The 20429-nt window shown below is 33.1% G+C and overlaps 3 protein-coding genes across 3 annotated transcripts; all 3 read left to right on the top strand.

The window, feature by feature from the left end:
• Positions 1-735: 735 nt before the first annotated feature.
• On the top strand, positions 736-2980 carry LOC141696397 (uncharacterized). The gene is made up of 6 exons (XM_074500542.1): positions 736-1344; positions 1543-1722; positions 1795-2063; positions 2148-2235; positions 2386-2616; positions 2729-2980. The coding sequence occupies exons 1-6, from the start codon at positions 736-738 to the stop codon at positions 2978-2980; spliced, it is 1629 nt and encodes a 542-aa protein (XP_074356643.1).
• A 9355-nt stretch (positions 2981-12335) lies between these two features.
• Positions 12336-17606, top strand: LOC141697573 (leucine aminopeptidase). The gene is made up of 5 exons (XM_074502007.1): positions 12336-12932; positions 14199-14702; positions 15585-15818; positions 15910-16236; positions 17140-17606. Exons 1-5 carry the CDS (start codon positions 12447-12449, stop codon positions 17434-17436), a joined length of 1848 nt encoding a protein of 615 aa, XP_074358108.1. The 5' UTR covers positions 12336-12446; the 3' UTR covers positions 17437-17606.
• Positions 17607-17776: 170 nt separating this feature from the next.
• On the top strand, positions 17777-18875 carry LOC141696396 (aspartic proteinase CDR1-like). The gene is made up of 2 exons (XM_074500541.1): positions 17777-18557; positions 18588-18875. The coding sequence occupies exons 1-2, from the start codon at positions 18213-18215 to the stop codon at positions 18852-18854; spliced, it is 612 nt and encodes a 203-aa protein (XP_074356642.1). The 5' UTR covers positions 17777-18212; the 3' UTR covers positions 18855-18875.
• The last annotated feature ends 1554 nt before the right edge of the window (positions 18876-20429 follow it).

Raw genomic sequence — 20429 nt, 5'->3', positions numbered from 1 at the left:
GAGGATTTCATACCTTTTGGTATAGGTTGCCCAATACTGCAATGAAGTCAGGGTGTTTTGAGTTGGAGAGTGATGATGATGTAGTGGTCATGTGTGAACTGCTAGTAAATAGGAACCTTGAATTAGATAGGTATATGGAGGTTTTTGCAGAAGTCATTCCCCCTATTTCTACCTCTCAAATTGAAAAAAATATAGAGGTTCAGACTGATGAAAACATAGGAATGTTTGATGTATCCATATTTGATGAAAACTACTATGACAGTACACAGTTTGAGGATGTTGTAATTAGAGGTGAGGAAGAATTTAGAGAAGCTTTTGCCTCTGAACTGAATGAAGAAGATGAGAGTTCTGAGGGTTCTGATGAGGAATATGAGGGTGATGATGATGGGAGTGATATTAGTGAAGAGAGCTTCCACTCTGACCATTCATATAAGGATGAGAGTGATGATGACCTATTGTTTGATACAAACATTGATGAGGATGAGAATAATACAAGGAGATTTGATGTTGATACTGAGATGGGGAATGAGAGTGATCATTCCAGTATATATGTTGGTTCTGATGAGGAGAGAATGACAACCAACAACACAGATGAGGATGAAACTAACTATCCTGTTTTTAATGAGGACGCAGACATGATCAATCCTGTCTTCCAACTGGGAATGTGTTTCAGAAGTTCAAGAATTTTTAAGAGATGCAGTTAAAAAATATGCAATTCTTGATAGGAGGCCCATAATGAACTGCAGAAATTTTGGCAAGAAGGTACAATATGTGTGTGAGCCTCCATGCCAATGGAAGATATATGCATCTCCACTGCATAAAGGCTCTGCAACTTATCAGATAAAGACTTATGTGAGGAAGCACAGCTGTATGCCAACCTTCTATCAGAAGCAAATAAACTCCAAGTGGCTAGCTGATTACTATGAAACAGAGATTAGAATGAATCCTAGTTGGCCAATTAGTGCATTCCATAAAAAAATTGTGAATGATTTGAAGTGTCATGTAAGTAAACATGCAGTTTACAGAGCAAAGGTGAGAGCTTTGAAGAAGATAAATGGCACACATGAAGAGCAGTATGCAGACCTTTGGAAGTATGGTCATGAATGGAAAAAGGTCCTTCCTGAGAGCACTGTTAAGATTTTAACAGAAAACCCTGAACCTGATCAAATTAGTGGAAGATTCTTAAGGTTTTACTTGTGTTTAGGACCACTAAAAAAGGCTTTCAAAAACCACTGCAGAAAAATTGTTGGACTTGATAGATGCCACCTGAAAGGACCCTTTGGTGGCATTCTTTTGTCAGCTATTGGTGTGGATCCAAATGATGATGTGTATCCAGTTGCATGGGCAATTGTTGAGAGTGAGACATCTGATTCATGACTTGGTTCCTACAGTTTCTATGTCAGGACCTACAAATTCTTGTGGATAAGGAATGGACTTTTATATCTGACAGACAAAAGATATAATGTACTACATTATTGCATGACTGTTTTATTATTGCACTATTTCCTACATTCATGACTGTTTTATATGCATTTGTTGTAGGGCTTAATAAATGATTTAGAAGCCATTGTGCCTCAAGCAGAGCACAGGTTTTGTGTAATGCACTTGTTTCAGAACATGCATAAGGAGTATAAAGGTCTTGCTTTGAGGCATTTACTATGGAAAGCTGCTAGGGCCACTACCATGTGGGGGTTCAACCTGCACATGAACCAAATGAAGGAGGTAGTCATCTGATTTGTTATAGTTGGGAGTTGTATTTCCATTTATAATTGTATGAACCAATTATATGTGCAGGTGTCACCTAATTGCTATGATTGGCTTATGCAAAAACCAAGGGAGCAATGGTCTAGGTCAGCATTTAGGACCACATCCCACAGTGATATGTTTGTTAACAATCACTGTGAGGTATTCAACAATAGTTTAAGCAAGCTGAGGGACCTCCCAATCATTACTCTATATAGAGAGTTGCATAAAACCATTATGAAGAGGATCCAGATTAGGAGAGACAAAATGGCAAATGCAAATGTTATAATTTGCCCTAGTGCTCAGAAGAAATTGACAAAGTATGTTCCAAAAGTTGCCCTAATATCAATTCCATAATGCATGTTGTTTATGTCTTTATTTTAACTTGTGAAAATTATATACAGGTCTATTCATTATGCTGGAAATTGTGTGGTGACATGGTCTGGAGGTTCTGCATACAGTGTTACTTGCACTGATGGGGGGCATGAGTTGGTAGTGGATTTGGTTAAGAGGACATGTTCCTGCAGGAAGTGGGATCTCACAGGCCTTTCTTGCTATCACGCATGTGCATATATAGCACTAAGGAATAAGCCTTGGGAGAATTATATCCATGGTTGTTACAAGAAGGATACCTATCTTTAGTTATATGGCAACACTTTAGAACCAATTGTTGGTCCTGAATTATGGGAAGAAACCCCAGAACCAAAGCCACTGCCTCCGGCTGTTAAGATACCTACAGGAAGACCCAAAAAGAAAAGGAACAAAAAGAATGATGTTCCTGCAGACACTACTAAGCTGAATAGGACTAATACCAAAGTGCATTGCACATACTGTAAGGCTGCTGGTCATAATCAAAGAAGTTGTACAGCCAAGGTATGATGCATAAATCCAAAGTTGGTATTAATCAAACATTTTGTGTTGTTAAGTCATGTATTGATGGTATGTGGTATTGTTGCATAATCTGATGAGGCAACAAAGGCTGCAGCAGAAGGGAGAGACATTCCAGTTGGAAAATCCAAAGTTAGGTGAAAGAAATGCAATTCAAGGACCTGCAAAGTCAAGAAAACTCCACCTAATTGGTCTAGGCCAGAAACTAGATGAAAGTGCCTCAACAAGTCAAGCTGCTCAACAAGATCCAAATAATGGACAAGTTACTCAACAAGATCCAATAGATGGGGATGCTCAGAGGCCAAAGAGGAAGAGAGTCTCTCAGAAGACAGATGCTGGTGGAAAGTGACATTGCTTAAACCTAAGAATGTACTATATGGTTCAACTGTTTGAGAATGTACTCATTGGTTCTTTTGTTAAACTTAAGATTGATGCATTTGGATTTTATATCAAGTACTTTATGTAGTGGTTGCTACTTATGTTAAAACTGTGAAGTATTTATCTAAGAATGTTTGTGGTTCAAGTTCTTTTGTTATTTCGTTGTCCATTTCTGTACTTATGAGATATAGATCATGAGATATAGATGATTAAAAACTAGCAGTTATATAGATGATTGGCAATGGTTGCATTTCATTAAAACCAAAAGTACATAATATAAAAGGGACACATTGCAAACTACATTCTAACCGCCAAATGCACAACCACAAACAACACATTTAGACCACATTTAAAGCAACCCAAAAACATCATCTTCATTCATACATCATCTTCATTCAACAACCTTTCCATTGGAGCTAAACCATGTGTGAAAGACATACAACAACAAAAAAATACACAAATACTTCCACTTCCAAATTTCACATTTTGCATTCTTCAATTCCTCAGTGTAAACATTTCGAGCAGCCACAAACTCTAGGATATGATCATCTTCTCTCCTTCCTATGCGATTCTTCAACCCGTTAATCACCGCTATGCTGCATGCATCAAACTCTGGCTCAGCCCAACGGAAGAAGTTGCAGCCACCAGTAGTACAGGTGACGAACTTACGGCCCGGATTATAATCAGTCAACGAGGTCTTCTGCACAACCCAATTGTTACAAAGGCATTGCTGATTCATGTTAAAAACAGAGATGTATTGAACTGTAAATAAAGCAAAAATAGTTTAGGTCATAAGGAAGAAGGGGGTGGGTGTGTGGTTCAGTTAAATAAAGGAAAATAGAGACGTTAGAATAATGTAAGGACATAAATACCCTCACGGTGTTAACTCCGTTTGTGTCCTGTACCCACGAGCCCTTTAACTGGTTTAAAAAGATTTTTTTAGCCAAGCAATTGGCATGTTTTTTGTTTGAGCCACTAAAGTGCAAAAACAAAATAACTGAGGTATGAATTAGTGCAATTTTATCTTAAACAAATAACATGTTTGAAAGTGCATTTTTTTCCTAACAAATAACAAAACACTGCAATCCGCTACTAGAAAATTAGTGTAAAAACTTATTTTTTTGTAAATATAACAAAATATACAAAAGCAATCTAAAAAAATATATATATATAAAAGTGACAATGGAAAACAGTATATTTAACTGCTCATAGATATGTGCCACTACCATAGAGCACATGAAAACCAAACCGAGTCAATTCGGGAATTCTTGGAATTAGATGAATTAAACTACTTTATTCCATATTTGACAAAGTGGTGCCTGAGATTTTAAGTGCTAGTTCAAAATTTTAAAAAGTGTCCTACAAATTTTTTTAAATTTATTTTACATGAAATAATAAAAAACTAAAATTTATAAACAAAATATAATAATTAAAGAACAAAAAGTAATTTTATTACATAATCAAAATTAACTAAAAAACAGTTTTACATGTTAATCTTAATATGTTATGCTATATTTTAGAAAGTAAATATTTATCTTAAAAAGATATGTTATACATGTGACTTATAATATATATTTTATGGAAAAGTAAGATATAATATTGAACTAATTTATACATAAATTTGTAATTTAGATATGTTCAACCCATTATTTAATTTATTTTATATTGAATTGACTTGTTTCATATAATATATACATTAAAAATGGAATCATTTAAGATGAATAGTATACCTAAAATTTGAATCATTATTTGAATAACATAATAATGTATATATTGTCACCAATAAAAAATAAGTATATATAATTATATTAGTTAACTATAAAATTTTCATTAAAACTAGTAGTTTACCTAGTCAGACCAAAGCAATTGATAGTGATTTATAATGCAATTTTTGTTTTTAAATGATTTTTATATTAGTATTTATAGAATTAATGTGACTTATTCAAGAAAATAATTTAAAATTATTTAAATGTATAATATTTTTAATTATTTTTCATTTACAAATTTTTAACATTAAAAAAAGTTATATTTTTTTAATAAACATTCTTTTTTCTACTTTATTATACATGTATCTACACCTGTATGTAAAAAATATGCATGCAACATTCAAGTAAATGGATTTGGATTACTAGAAGCTCAAGCATAGCATCACAGCTCACCACCGACTCACCGGAGTTCATCGCCGGTAGCGGCGGTTCCCGGTGGTGCCCTCGAAATTGAGGGTTTCCTACAAAAAAAACCACTGATTCCTCAAGAACTAAACTTATATACTTGTTTTCATAAAAATCAAAACCAAAACCTTCAAATTCGAAGTTAAATTCGAAGAGGGTTTTCGGGTCTTTGATTTTCATCAACACGAAATCGACATGCAAACCCAGAATAGGAAATTAGAAGCAAAACAAAACTCAAACACGGTCTCGGATTTGAAAACGACCAAGAATCGAGAGAGAAAGGAGAGAGAGATTACCGAGAGTTCGAGAGAGAGAAAAGAGAGAAGAGAGGGTGAAGCGGGGGAGGAAGAAGGAAAAAGGGGAGGGGTAAGTATATTTATACACACTTAAGGGTAAAATAGGTAAATCTCCATTTCTATTTCTTTTCTTTTATGCAATTCTGAATTTACTAATGTAAAAATAGCTTCATAATTCATGAAAATGATGCAACTCAAAATTTTAAAATAAAGATCATGAAATTATCTCCCTCTTCATATTTTTAAAATAATTTTTATGCGGATGAATTGATTTCTAAGGATTTTACGAAGAAATCCTAAATAATAGAAATACACTTCATAAAAATCATTTCTAAATATCAGAATATCCAAATAATTACAACTATCATTTTTAAAAAGTATCTAGGATTATTCCAAAGCTAATGAAACAAATTTCGCACCTTGATCACATTTCAATTATTTAATAGAAAATATATAAGGACCATTAAATCCTTATTTATATCAAATAAATCATTTTTTAACACATTTAAAAGCTCATGAATTTTCAATTCATACACGTACTCACAAATAACACATTCACATAACACTAGGCACCACCATTCACATTTATATACCTTAGCACGTAATACTCTTTTTAATTACTGATTATGCGAGTAACAATCACTTGATAAAATAATTAACAAAATTACTTTTTAATTACAAACTCAAATCACAGAGACACATAGAGGTCTTCACATTTATGACAACTCATTATAATTCGATCCATCCTTTGAATAACGGGTTCCGTTCTACTTGACGACCCAACAATCACAGCTTAATCCCTTAGCTGACTCATCAAACTGGAACGAGACCTTTCCCGTTTCTTATTACTATTTCACAGAAATTATACATAAATCACAAGATCATTTATCCTTTATTATATTCACATAAATCCACGCAACAACACAAGAACTATACTTTATTCATATAAATACATCGTGAAAATCTCAGTCGCTACAGGCTGTGATAAACATATTGTCATCCAGCAAGATAACGCAAGGCCTCACATCAACGACAATGACTTAGATTTTGTTGATGTTGCACAATCTGATAGGATTTAATATTATGCTGGCTAATCAACCGATAAATTTTCCGGATCTCAATATCAATGATCTAGGCTTCTTTAGAATTATACAAGGACTACAACACGAAAAGGCGCCTAAAACGGTTTGTCAGTTAGTTGATACAGTCAACAAAGCCTATGAAGAAGTCAATGATTCAAATTTAAATTGTGTATGACTATCACTAATGAGTTGTATGACAGAGATACTCAAGCATGCCGGTAATAATAACTATAAGCTCCCTCACATAAAGAAGGGAAAGCTGGAACGTCTTGGATCAGTTACCAACTGTTTTGACTGCTCTACTGGATATTGTGGAAAAAGCAACTAATGGACAGTCAATTTAGTATCTCAATATTATCAATAATTTTGCCGTATGTAAACTAATGTAAGTACTCCGATGTTTTTGCTTATTGTAATATTAACGCAAGTTCAAGGCCTAAATTCTGTAATATCAAGTTATATGTATAAGTCGATCAAAGGTCAGGAAAAAAGTGAATTGGCACCACACAAGAGACAAACAGAACTGCTTAGTGGCAAATTAAAACAGATTATTTCTTGTCATAGTCTTACAAAGGTGCAAAGCGGATAGGTTCACAAGCAATGTGGACTAATCACAAGCAATTAAAGATAAGAAGCTTTGTGATTGAACATAATAACAAGCTGTTGTAATCTAAATAAACAAAAAGTTCTTCACGAAATAAAATCAGCTGCAGGAACCAACTCTATCGCAAATCCATAAGCAAATAAAGATAAAATGCAAAACAATAAAATAAATGTCGAACAAAACACCTGTAATCTCCAATATATAAAATCATTTATATCAATCAATAAGCTACAAATTCACTAAACAAATCCAATTCACGTAAACTTCATATACTCGAAATTCAGTAACACAGCGAAAACACTAATCTAACATTAGCTTCCGTCTCGAGTTTTCGGATTAAATTACAAGCAAACAGAGAAAGCAATTTAATCGTTGACATCAACATTAGTAGAAACACAACATCAAACTGGAAAGAATGAACAAAGAAAAAGAGATACACAGAGCATAGAGGAAAGAGAAATAAAGTGAAAAAGAAGAAGAAAATGTGAGAGATGGAAGAAAAAGAACAACAGTCGTACCCGCCCTTTTGAAAAAAATGGGAAGAAAATTATGCAACAGTCCAGTTGGGTCATCAAACTTCACCCTTTATGCTTCTAAATTGATCGGATCTTGTTCAACAAAATCCTTCTTCAACCTCTTTGCTTTAAAGTTAACTGGATTTTGTTCATCAACACGCTTCTTCACCTTTTCCGGACCATCCCCGACAAAGTTGGAATTCTGAAATACGCCGATTGGCTTATCAAACTTTAACCTTCTTCCCTTTAAATTACTTGCCTCCTCTTTAATTACTTGATTATTCACCCTTTCCGGAGTATCTTCGACAATCATGTCATACAAATCCACAATATCTCCGACTGTAGAGACTAACAATGACGAAGATGATTCGATTTCAGTATCTGGATAAAAAATTGGGGCTGAATCGTTTATGATTTGAGACTCCATTGAATAAGTTTAATTGATTGTATATAGACGATATAGAATGAAACCATAGATTTTTAATTTAGGGTTCTTGAAGAATAAAGAGAGATGAAGCAGATGGGTTCGACCGAAGTGTTGGTATAATAAAGTTGTTACGGAAATGTATGTGATTGTTTGAAATACTGCAGAATATAGTAGTTTATTCACGTATACTTTTAATTTATAACTATTATTTGAATTTAAGTTTTCTTGAATTTTTATTTTTGACCTTAATAAATCTTCCCCACCCTTGTTCAATATCAACAAATACACAGCTCTGGACATGTTAAGCGCCTCATGGTTGCATTTGATACAGAAATCTTACCGTAATTATTCATTTTAATCCATACCATTCATTCACGTTGTGGCATGTAAAGACGCATCAAAATATCAATATAAACCAGCATGATCACATGTTTTATGAATACTATAAACTAAACCATATATAGATACACACCCACACACTATTCAATCTTAATACATACCTTTTTCAGTTGATAGTTTAATATTTAGTGGATCTAAATATTAGTATTAATGTAACATACAGTATATGTCATCAAATTGTATAATAAATTATCATAGAAAGGGTATGACGAAAATTATTAAAATTTATGACAAAAAATTATATTTTTGTAATTATAAACTCTATAATCACTTAAATGTATTTCCACTTATTTATAAAATAAGAAAACATAGACAATATTCTCATTTTTGGTATACTTTGACCTAGTATACATGTTGTCGGTTTGTTGGTCATAAATACCCATGTAAAGCTTTAACCACAATAACACATTTAATTTATGTTAATATATGCATACGTATATACTCATACCTCCGCTCAACCTCATACCTTTACTTTTTGCGTCGTAGCTGCATTTAACGACCTATGTCCAGGTGGTTCATTCTATCTTCTCTTTCTTTTTCATATTTAGGCTTAAACTTATTGAGTTTTTTTTACGAGTCATTAAATGAATTGAGTCAATTTAGACCTCAATTAGCACAATTAATTCTCCACTGTTTTCAGTTGATGTTATTCTTTTTAACATTCTCTTGTACTTGTAGCTTTGTTGGATGATTTAAGTACTCCAATGATAAATTTACACAACTTTATTGGAATAGATATAAGCTTCATTATCATATCTTATATACATGTGTACCCCATCTTAAAGTAGCATACTGCATTTTATATGTGCTTTATTACCTCTAATGTTTCAAAATTATACAAGATTATGTTTAACGTATTGTTCATGTTTGCATATGAGAGTTATTTAAATATTTGAATTTGTGTGACACAGAGGTTTGCTATTTGGTGTGGCATATTTAATTGTTACGACATTTGATTAATTTGCTGTGTTTGTTTACAATTTTGATCACCAATTTTGATCACCTCCACCCATGATTCAACAATTTGGACAGCTTTTATTATTATTATTATTATTTTAGTTATATAGGGACATCACTCATAAAATATCATGATTTATAATTAAGTTTCCCACATATAATTACTGTATATTATTATTATTATTATTATTATTATTATTATTATTATTATTATTATTATTATATAGACCTACTATTCAAATAAATATCTAATTCAAATTACGTATTTTTTTGTCTCAATAAAATTTAAATTTATATATATAAATATTTATTTGTACTTTTCATTTATAACTTACTTGTTTATATTATTAAATTAATAATTAATAATGTATGAACTCGTGTTCATAATTTAAACTAAGGTTAAAAATATATACAATTTCATTTAACACCATTAAAAAATTATTACCTAAAATGTTATTATATATGTATGTATATATGTATGCATAAGTATTGCATGTACTAATAAATTTACATGTGTGTATTTTTAATTACTATATAATATGAGTTATAGACAACTATTCATATTAATTATGCAACAATGAATAGATTTTTAATAAATGAATGATGAGATAAAATAAATATTAATGCAATATTAAAAATTTGCACTAAATATATGTATTTTTGATCAAATATATAATAATGATTTAGATATAAATTTGCACATTAATGATGTGTTAATTGTGGGAATAAGTGTGGAATAAATTTTACGTAAGTACTAATGTTTGGAGAATATTTATTAAATATTAATAAAAGTAGTAATAATTAAATTTGTTATATAGTAATAAGTCAGAATAAATTTATAAATTAAATATGTAATAATGAATGTGTACTAATGGTTGAAATACGAATATTTTTATGGATATTAATTAGAGTATTTATAATTAAATTGATAACAAATAAGAATAAATGAATATGTACCTATGTGTGTATGTGTGTGTATGTATGTTTGTATGCATGCATGCATGCATACATATATGTATATATGTATATATGTATGTATTATATAAATGTATATATTTATTATATGTATGTATGCATGTATGTATATATATAAATATATGTATATCTGTATGTATTAATATATATATGCACATATTAATTAGATAACAATTGATATTTTTTAATAAATGAATGAAAGTGAAATATATGTTATATAGATATTAATTTATATTAATGTAGGGGTATAATCGTCATATTAATTAAATTACTTATCAAACCCCTGTTGTTGTATTATCTATACTATATTATAATAGACGAAACATTAAAAGTTTGGTAGTCGGTCGGTCGGTACTCGCTGAATTTACTTAATTATCCTTATTTTATTATTCTAATTTTAATTGGTAGATAGCTCAATTCTAATTCTAGCCGAAATTAAAGTCAACTTTCTCTAATAATTTAAATTCTATTTCATATCGAACTCTATATCATTATAATTGATATTAAAGTCAACTTCTTTTACCAATTTATATTCTTATTTATATTGAGTTCAACATTATTCTAATTGATATTTCAGGCCGAAATAAATTTAAGTAAACTATATATAATTAGTTGATATTATGCGTCTCGGGTTAAGACAAAATAATAAATAATACTGATCCAACTAAAAAATAATTTTTTATGAAATGCTATATCATTAGAAACAGAAGGTCCCAATTATAGTAGAAACATTACATCAGAATTCAGAAGGTTCAGGGCGACTAAAGAACACAACAACAAGAACAAATATATCTACTAAAACACAAACTTGAGAAACCAAGACAGACAGGGAAACTCAAACAACTACTAACTTAGCTAAATACTCTAACCATAGACCTAGCTAGCTAGATGCCTAAAGACTGAAAGGATTGAGTGCACAAGTTTACCACCCCAATCAGCATACTAACTAAAAAAATATACCATTGAACTAGAATAAACAAATTAATATATATTATTCATCCATGATAAAAAGTTTGTTATACAATTGATCCAAACTAACACAAAATTAAAAAATAAAATCAAAATATAATTTGACCAATAAGAACAAAATCATATATACTAATTATTTGGGTTAAAACAAAATAAACCTAATTGATATAGACTTAAAAAAATTAAAATTAAATTAAAAATAATCAGTTGGATTTAGTCGGAGTAACGGACATCAGGATAAAGTAAAATACTGTAAACCACTGACCCAGGATAAATCAAATTATTATTATCTTTTTTAAATAACTCTTATTGTTTATCGATTAAACAATTATTTTGCTAAAATAGTATTTTTCTAATATTTCAAACATAATGAAAATATTGTATTTTTTATACGTGTATTAATCTATTTATCATGAAGTCATATCATCTAAAGCTAGTATATATAATAGATAGATTACGGTAATTGGGTGAAAAACCAAAATGTCCACCATTTGGGAAAATCAGGCCATAATATCTATTGGCGGGATGTTCCGCTTTTTTTACCCACTGAATACGCATGTGGGAGATGCGAATTCAGTTTTTAAAATTTTAACAAAGTCTACGCATGTTCAACATGTGTATTCACTTTTTGTTTTTTTTGATGCGTATTTTTTGTAAAATCAAAAGTGAATACACATGTTCAAAATGCGTATTCTTTGTTAAAATTTAAAAGGCTGAATAATATGTATTTCATGGATATTTTGGACGCTTCGCGTGTATATGGGCATTTTAGGCCGTTCAAGATGGAAACTGGTGTATTTTGGGCATTGTTTGTGACTTTTATTCTTCTGCATCTTATATTTCTTTTTCATACCACCTTAATAAAAAATATTGTTTAATAAAGATTTTGCTTAAGAACAAAGCACAAACATTAAAAACCCAAAAAAAGGACCGCGTCAACTCAGCTACCCTGCCCAACACAAAATTATAAAAACCCAGTCACTACTCACTTCCTCCATTCTCAATTTCTCACCTGAACCCAAACCATTACCCAGACATAAAAATGTCGCCCAACCGAGTCGACCCACACTCCTACACCGAGTCAACTCACCCCTTCACAACACACATCTCTCTCTCCTCCTACTTCGACTTCCCTTCCTCCACAATCCTCTCCTCCGCTCACCTCACTCTCAACTCACCTCACTCGGGCCCACTCTCTCTCGACACTCGTTCTCTCTCAATCTCTACCGTCATCGACTCTCTCTCTACCAAAACCCCCATCCCTTTCTCTCTCTCCCCAATTGTGGACCCCATCAAAGGCCAACAACTTACCGTTACGCTCGCGAATAATTCGGAGTTTGTTATTATTTTTTCAACTTCCCCTGCCAGCTCAGCGCTTCAGTGGCTATCGCCACCTCAGACGTTTAATAAGACGTTACCGTTTGTGTATACGCAGTGCCAGGCTATTCATGCCAGGTCTATTTTTCCTTGCCAGGATACTCCTGCTGCCCGGGTTCGATTCTCGGCTCGACTCAATGTTCCCATTGAGGTACATTTTGGACAGTAAAAACTCGATAAATGAATAATCTGGATAAATTGATGTTACGTTTGTATTTAATAGGGATTGTAAATTTGATTATTGGATTAGTGAATTGTGATCTATTACTGTATGTAGATATGTAGTGTGTATAATGTGGTTAGCGATTTATCTTTGCAAAATGTTACTAATTCATTGTTCGAAATTGTTACTGTGTATGTAATATGGTATGTTAACCAGTGTTGTAAAAATCGGGAAGCGGGGAAGATCGGCTGAGCTACCGGGATTAATTGAAAATCAGGGAATAATCGGAGTAAAAATCGGATATATTATAATATTAAATTATATTTAATATATTATTATGATTATATTACTTATTCATTAACAAATATATATTTATTATATCATATTTTGTATAACTAATTAATATAATTTAATATAGTATTTTAATTTTAATAAATAATTATATATACTTCAATAAAGGAAAATTCGTAAGAATTAATCGGATTTCAAAAATCGAATCGGTCGGGTACTTTGCAGGGGATTAATCGGGGATTAATATGTTGAATCGGGGATTTTTAGAACACTCGTGTTAACAAGGAATTGATATGTGATCATGAATTGTTATGCTTGTCTCTTATGATGTTTGTTCAGTGAGTTAATTTTTGTATTAAGAAAAATAATAAAAAAACGTTGCAAAGTTATACGAATTGATTTTTTATGCTTATTTGCAATAATTACATAAACATTTTGCAACCAAGTCAACCAAAATACAACTGCAACAATTTCTAGGTTAACATGAAAAAAAAATTGTTTTCGGTCTGATAGTAGGGTTGCAAATAAGTTTGCAAAAGTATTATTTTTGCTATTTTTTGTGTTTTTTATAATATTGTGTTTGGTTTTGCAAAGTTTTATCTTTATGTGACAAATTAATTGATGGTACTTAGTAGAACTATTTCGATATTATACTTAGCTTTATACACAGACTAGAAGTGTTATGTCTTCCCGCAAACTTCTCGTCCTGCAAATGTTTTGTTCATTCGTGAAAATCCGAAATTTATAAAATTGTAATGCTTAATTTATATTTCTGTTTTAAAACTAGCATATGCATGTAGTATTGCTGTACTATAGTTGAATTAGCTCAAACTTTGATCATTAACTATCAGCTTATCAAGTGTGCTTGGTTACATTCTTTTATCTACTTTGTATAGTGCCATATCTCTACTGGTATATGGGAGATAATGGATGCTTATTGATATCTTTTGTGGCTTGAGACAGTTATCAGCCGTCATGGCAGCTCGGCATGTGGAACGGAGGCTGCCGTTGACTACTGATACTGCAATGGCATGTGAGGATACCAAATGGTGTGCAGAAGGGAGAATTGTTGAGGAATTTGTGATGGAGCAACCCATTCCACCATACCTATTTGCTTTTGCAGTTGGGGAGATGAGCTCTAGGGAGGTGGGACCAAGGACAAGGGTTTATGCTGAATCAGCACCGTCACTTTTGGATACGGCAGCCAAGGAGTTTGCTGGAAGCGAAGACATGATAAGAGTTGGCGAGAGCTTGTTTGGGCCTTATGAATGGGAGAGATTTGATTTATTGGTTTTGCCCCCAAGTTTCCCTTATGGAGGGATGGAAAATCCAAGAATGGTCTTCCTGACGCCAACAGTAATTAAGGGGGATGCAAGTGGAGCGCAGGTGGTGGCTCATGAACTTGCACATAGCTGGACTGGGAATTTAATTACCAACAAGAATAATGATCACTTTTGGTTAAATGAGGTATGCAAATTACTGAATATGATTTTTGTTTTACATAAGTTACCTGGCCTAATTTTTACTTGTAGTAAAGCTTGTCAGTTTTTCTTGTGATCCGTGTGTGTGCCGTGTGATAAGCACATCTATCGTATTTTCTTCGTTTCTGTTGTCTTATATAGATTGGCCATTTGGCCTAGTACCCATGTTTTCAGATTTCTAATCTAGTAGGATGTCTCATGTAAAATGTTCAGGCACTGTCTTTTAATTGCTACCTTCAATGGTCAATTGCTTTTTCATCTTAGCCTCAAGTACTGTAAATTCTGAATTATCACATGACTTCGTCATTTTCCAAATGTTATACTAGTACAAATACAGTGAAAGTATATATCCTATATGGGTAAGAAAATATTAGATTATTGTAAAGAAGACTATTGATCTGTTCTGATTAACTGTATATGAACTATATTCTAATTACTGATAGAAGTATCAATGGTTTGTGAGCTAGGTAAAAGACTGGATTATGCTCGATTCCCATATAAAATATTATGATAAACGATAAAAATATCTTGATATATATGTAGGTTATGGTAAATGATTTAGATCTGAATCATAATTTGATGATATTTGATAAATCTGGGAGTTCATCATTTTTTTCTCTGCTGATTCCCTGCGGATAGTAGTTTTATCTCTCCTTTCCAACCCTTCTTTAACCTTGTCTTACATTAAACTTGATACATTTTGCACTTCATATGTATTATGAATTCTTGTCGACATTAGTGTAGATTTTAAGGTTCTACCTAAATGGTGCCTCATATATCCGTGCTGCTTAGAACTGCATCTTTGTGTCTTCATTTTGACTAATCTTCCATATGTCAGTAGTTCTAAAATTTGTTGCATATGTTGTAGGGATTTACGACATATGCAGAAAGGAGGATTGTGGAGGCTGTGCAAGGGGAAAACATTGCTGCATTAAATATTGGAATTGGTTGGAAGGGTTTGAAAGAAGAAATGGATAGATTTAAGGACAACATGGAGTTCACGAAGCTCAAAACCAATCAAGAGGCCGTGGATCCGGATGCTGTATACTCTCAAGTACCATATGAGAAAGGTTTTCAGTTTTTATGGCGCATTGAACGTGAGGTTTGTGGATATACTATTTTTTCAATTTCATGTTCTTTTATAAATTGTTTTTAGTGAAATTATATTTTATAACTTCCAATTCCTTTCTCAGATTGGACGGCCGGCATTTGATGAATTTCTTAAGAAATATATTTCCACCTTTAAGTTCCAGTCTATAGACACTGATATGTTTCTCGAATTCTTGAAAGTGAATGTTCCTGGGATAGAGAAAAAAATTGATTTACAGTTGTGGACTGAGGGTACTGGAATCCCTCCAGATGCCATGGAGCCGGTTTCTGATATCTACTCAAAGATTGTTTCTCTAGCCAAAGAGTTCAATCTCGGTAGGATGCCCAAGGAAGATGAAGTTGCTGACTGGAGAGGACAGGAATGGGAACTATATCTGGAAAACCTCCCAAAATCTGTGGAAGCCTCACAGGTATCAATTTTGTCTATTTCCTGATTTTTAATTATATAATGCTTCATTGTTATCTTTTCTTCATTCAAATAGGTAGTTGATATGTCTTGTTTCTTTAACACGTTATTTCCCACTGATACACATCATGTTATAGTTATACACTGAAACACGGTCATGCATCCAGGTAAACCCATATCTCTGTGTAACATTCATTCAATCAAGTAGAATTAATGGGATATCTCATTTTTCTAATGTGTATTGATTAATGGGATATTGGATATTGTTGCATCACTAATGTACGATAATGATTAAACTATTAATATCTCTTTTATATTTTACGTGTGTGATTCACTGGTGGTGGATTCTAAACCCTATGTTGAAATAGGGTCAGTTTCTAGATTCTAGAATAATGATGCATTGATGCCATCTATTTGCTGGGTGGTGACTGAGGAGGGCTACAGTAGTATGAGGTTATTTTGAAGTTTGAACGGAAGTAGTAATCAGGGAACCATGCTTAACTCAGTCTTAGTAAGTGCTATCATTAGCAAACCTTCTCTAGCATTGTGATGCCACCGTGGAGTAGTAAAGATTAAAGAAAAACCTATTATCTGCTCTATTCTTTTGAAGGATAAAGCCTGCAAATCATACATGAAGAAGCAATCTTTTCCTGAATAAAACAAATGCTCTGAAGTCTAAGCTCTAGTTGTATACATCACTAGTTTAGATATGCTCCCTTTGAAGTAGAAAATAGAGGTGCTATTTTTATCTCTACGAAGGTTATTAAAATTGAATAATTGGATGTAGTTGCAGGTTACTTGTACATTTCCCAGCTTTTTTTCTCTCTCTCACCCTCACTCCACCCTACTCATGACATCATTGATATTGCAGTTTTTGTATATTATAACTTTATAATCTTGTTTGCAGGTTTTATCCTTGGATACTAGCTACAGGCTTTCAGAATCAAAAGATTACGAGATCAAGGTGGCGTTTCTCCAAATGGCCATCTCAGCCTCTTGTAAAAAGTATTATGGTGAAGTAGAGAAAACTTTGAAGGAGGTCGGGAGGATGAAATATCTTCGTCCGCTCTACACAGCTCTTGTCAAAGGCCCTGGACTTGAAGAAGAGAAGATATTTGCCAAAAGGGTGTTTTCGGAGGCTAGAGTAACTTATCACCCTATTGCTCAAGGTGTTGTTGAGTCCATCTTTGCCAAACACCTCTGAAAAGGTTATGTAACATTGTACCGGATTTACTTCAATCTAATTCCTGAGGAATATAATTATGTAGAATTAGACCATGAGACCATCTAGTGTCTAAAACTCTATATTCTACTTTAACGTGAAGGATACTGAGTTTAATTTTCTTCAATAATAAAAATGAAAAGCTTGCTCCATGTCTAATGTTATTATTAGTTATTTTGTAATCTCCATAATAGCAACTGATACGATTTTTGATATTTTTTTCTTAATTACCAAATGTTGCTTTAGAAGTTGTAAAATCATATCAAACATACCTCTCTTTTTAGAAACTAACACTTAATGTGCATAATATTGCTACCAAATACTTGAAAACAATCTCGCGCTATCACAGTCGTTATGAGCAACAAAATCATCCTAAACTAGAATAATGAACATGTCAGATTGTACATTCCCTCTCTTTTTTGCCTATAAATTGCTAAGAAATCCGATGTTATTTTAATACTTGTACTGATCATGGCCATCTATATCTTTATCCCTTCATTCTTCATTTTAGTTTTACTATTCATGTGTTGTGAAGCTCATGAATCCCAGCTATTACCTACCCAAGTCTCCTCCACATCTTCTGGTTTCAGTCTTGATCTTATTCACCGCGATTACTTCCCTCTGTCACCATTTTATGATCCCGTAGCTACAGATTTTGAGCGCCTGAATAATGCCATTCGTCGCTCAATTCTCGTGCAAGCTATCTTCAATCCAGGAGTAAAAACCCATCTAGCTCATCTGTAACTTTTGAATCAGAGATGCTATACAACTCTTTTGAGTACCTGATGAAATTTCATATTGGTACACCACCAGTTGAAGTTCTAGGAGTTGCAGATACTGGCAGTGAGCTTACCTGGATACAATGCAAGCCTTGTGAGAAATGTTTCGAGCATATATATCCCCTATTTGATCTCCGAGCCTCATCAACTTACAAGACTTTAAAATGTTATTCAAAACAATGCAAAGCATTAATAGGTCATACTGGTTCTTGTACTCGAAAACACAATAAATGTCAGTACAGCCTTAGGTACATGGACGGAACAGTCAGTAATGGTCATCTTGCTACAGAAAGACTCACGTTCGGAAAAACTTCTATAGAAAAGGTTGCGTTTGGATGTAGACACTATAATTAGGGTTATTTTGGCAACATTAGTTCGGGGATAGTTGGTCTTGGAGGAGGTCATCTTTCAATGATCAGTCAGTTGGATGAAACAATTCAGGGGAAATTTTCCTATTGTTTTGTGCCCGTATTTAGAAATGAGACGAGCACAATTATTTTTGGTGAAAAGGCACGAGTCCCGAATTCAAACAAGTTTTCAGACACCATTGTTCCAAGTTCCCGGAAATCCTTCCAATTATTTAAAACTAGAGAAGGTCTTTATTGGAAGCAAATCTTTTAAGGTGCCCAGGAAAGACGGAGGTGGTGCGAGTGAAGATGGTAACATAGTCATCGACTCTGGGACTACTCTGACATTCCTTTCCCACTGGTACGTATTACAAATTTCTGTCCGCATTGAAGGAAGATATCAGGGTCAACATCAGAAAAGATCAGTCTGGGTTTGGTTTTCAGAAAAGCTAGGTTTCAGCTCGGCTCGTCAAGGCTCGTTCGGATCGGCTCGTTCGTGAAACAGAGCTCAAGTTCGAACACATAAATGTGTTCGTTAAACAAAACGAGCTCGAGCCGAGTTTTAGTATGTTCGGCTCGAGCTCGACTCTAACTCGTTCGGCTCGAGCTCGTTCGTTAAAAACTCAAAAAATATGATGATTTTTGAACCCTTAGATTAAATAGATGAACAGATATACAAAGAAAGCAACTGAAAGAACACAAGTACAAGTTCATCTACACCCATTTCTGAAAAATCGATGACAATCCTACCCATCATTCTCATCTTCAATCAAATCCATGTATCCAAAATCCTCCATCACATCCGCGTACTCCATCCCAATACTACCATCCATATACGATACAACAGAACTCTCACCATCAACTCTTACTTAATCCTCTTCAACCCTTACTGTAATTTACTGATACAATTATATTTATTATGTGTCTAATTGTGTTTGTGTGTGCTCAGGAATCCAAGGCGTAAATATTGGCCTGTGAGTGGTGAGGATTGAAAATTTAGGATTTAGGAATAAGAATAGTAAAGATGAGAGGGGTTATAATATGTTGGATAAAAGAAAAACGAAGCAATATAAGTTTAGGTTAGAATTTTGGATAATTGGGTTGGGCTTGCATCTAACCCGGGCTTGCATCTAAACTGGGCTTGAATTAGTTAGTCTAGGCCAGCAAAATTGTTTTTCTTTAAATTTGTTAACGAGCTGTTCGGTTACAGCTCGACTCGGCTTGGCTCGTTTTGTTCATGAACAAGCTCGTGTTCGCCTCGTTCGTCAACGAGCTCGAACTCGAACACGTTTTTTTGTTCGATAAGCAAGCTCAACTCGGTTCGTCAGAAAAAGTGAAAGCTCGGCTCGTTTACTTTGAAGCTCGGCTCGTCTCAGTTCGTGAACAACCCTACTCCCCTACATCTGACTAAATTAGCATATCCAGATATTTATCTTGCATAGTTTTATACTATCACACAGTAAATAAAAATCTTTTTTCGTAATAGTGTGTCGATTAATTTTTTATCACTCGTCAGTCGTCACAATAATGTGACAATAAGAGAGTCATTGTATTGTGAAACACATTATGTAAACGAACTATCAATACATCTTCATTATCATCGATATACATTATTAATGCTGAATTTACAAAGCTGTCATGGTATCAGAACATGTAGATCTCGGTAAATATGTTTAATTTCGCTACGTCTCTGTTTTCGTTTCTTCATCTTAGTTGTAAGTTGTGTGTTTTCATATCGTTTTGTGATAATTACATCAAGAATTGATTCAAATCTTTATCATCTATGTGACTCTATGTACAATTCTGAGCTTATCAAACTTCATCAATGCCGTCTTTTCTAATGTCGTAT

Source organism: Apium graveolens, chromosome 11 (genome assembly GCF_009905375.1).
Source record: "Apium graveolens cultivar Ventura chromosome 11, ASM990537v1, whole genome shotgun sequence".
Lineage (NCBI taxonomy): Eukaryota > Viridiplantae > Streptophyta > Magnoliopsida > Apiales > Apiaceae > Apium > Apium graveolens.
The sequence above is the reverse complement of the archived record's forward strand: the minus strand, read 5'-3'. Positions and strand labels throughout refer to the sequence as shown.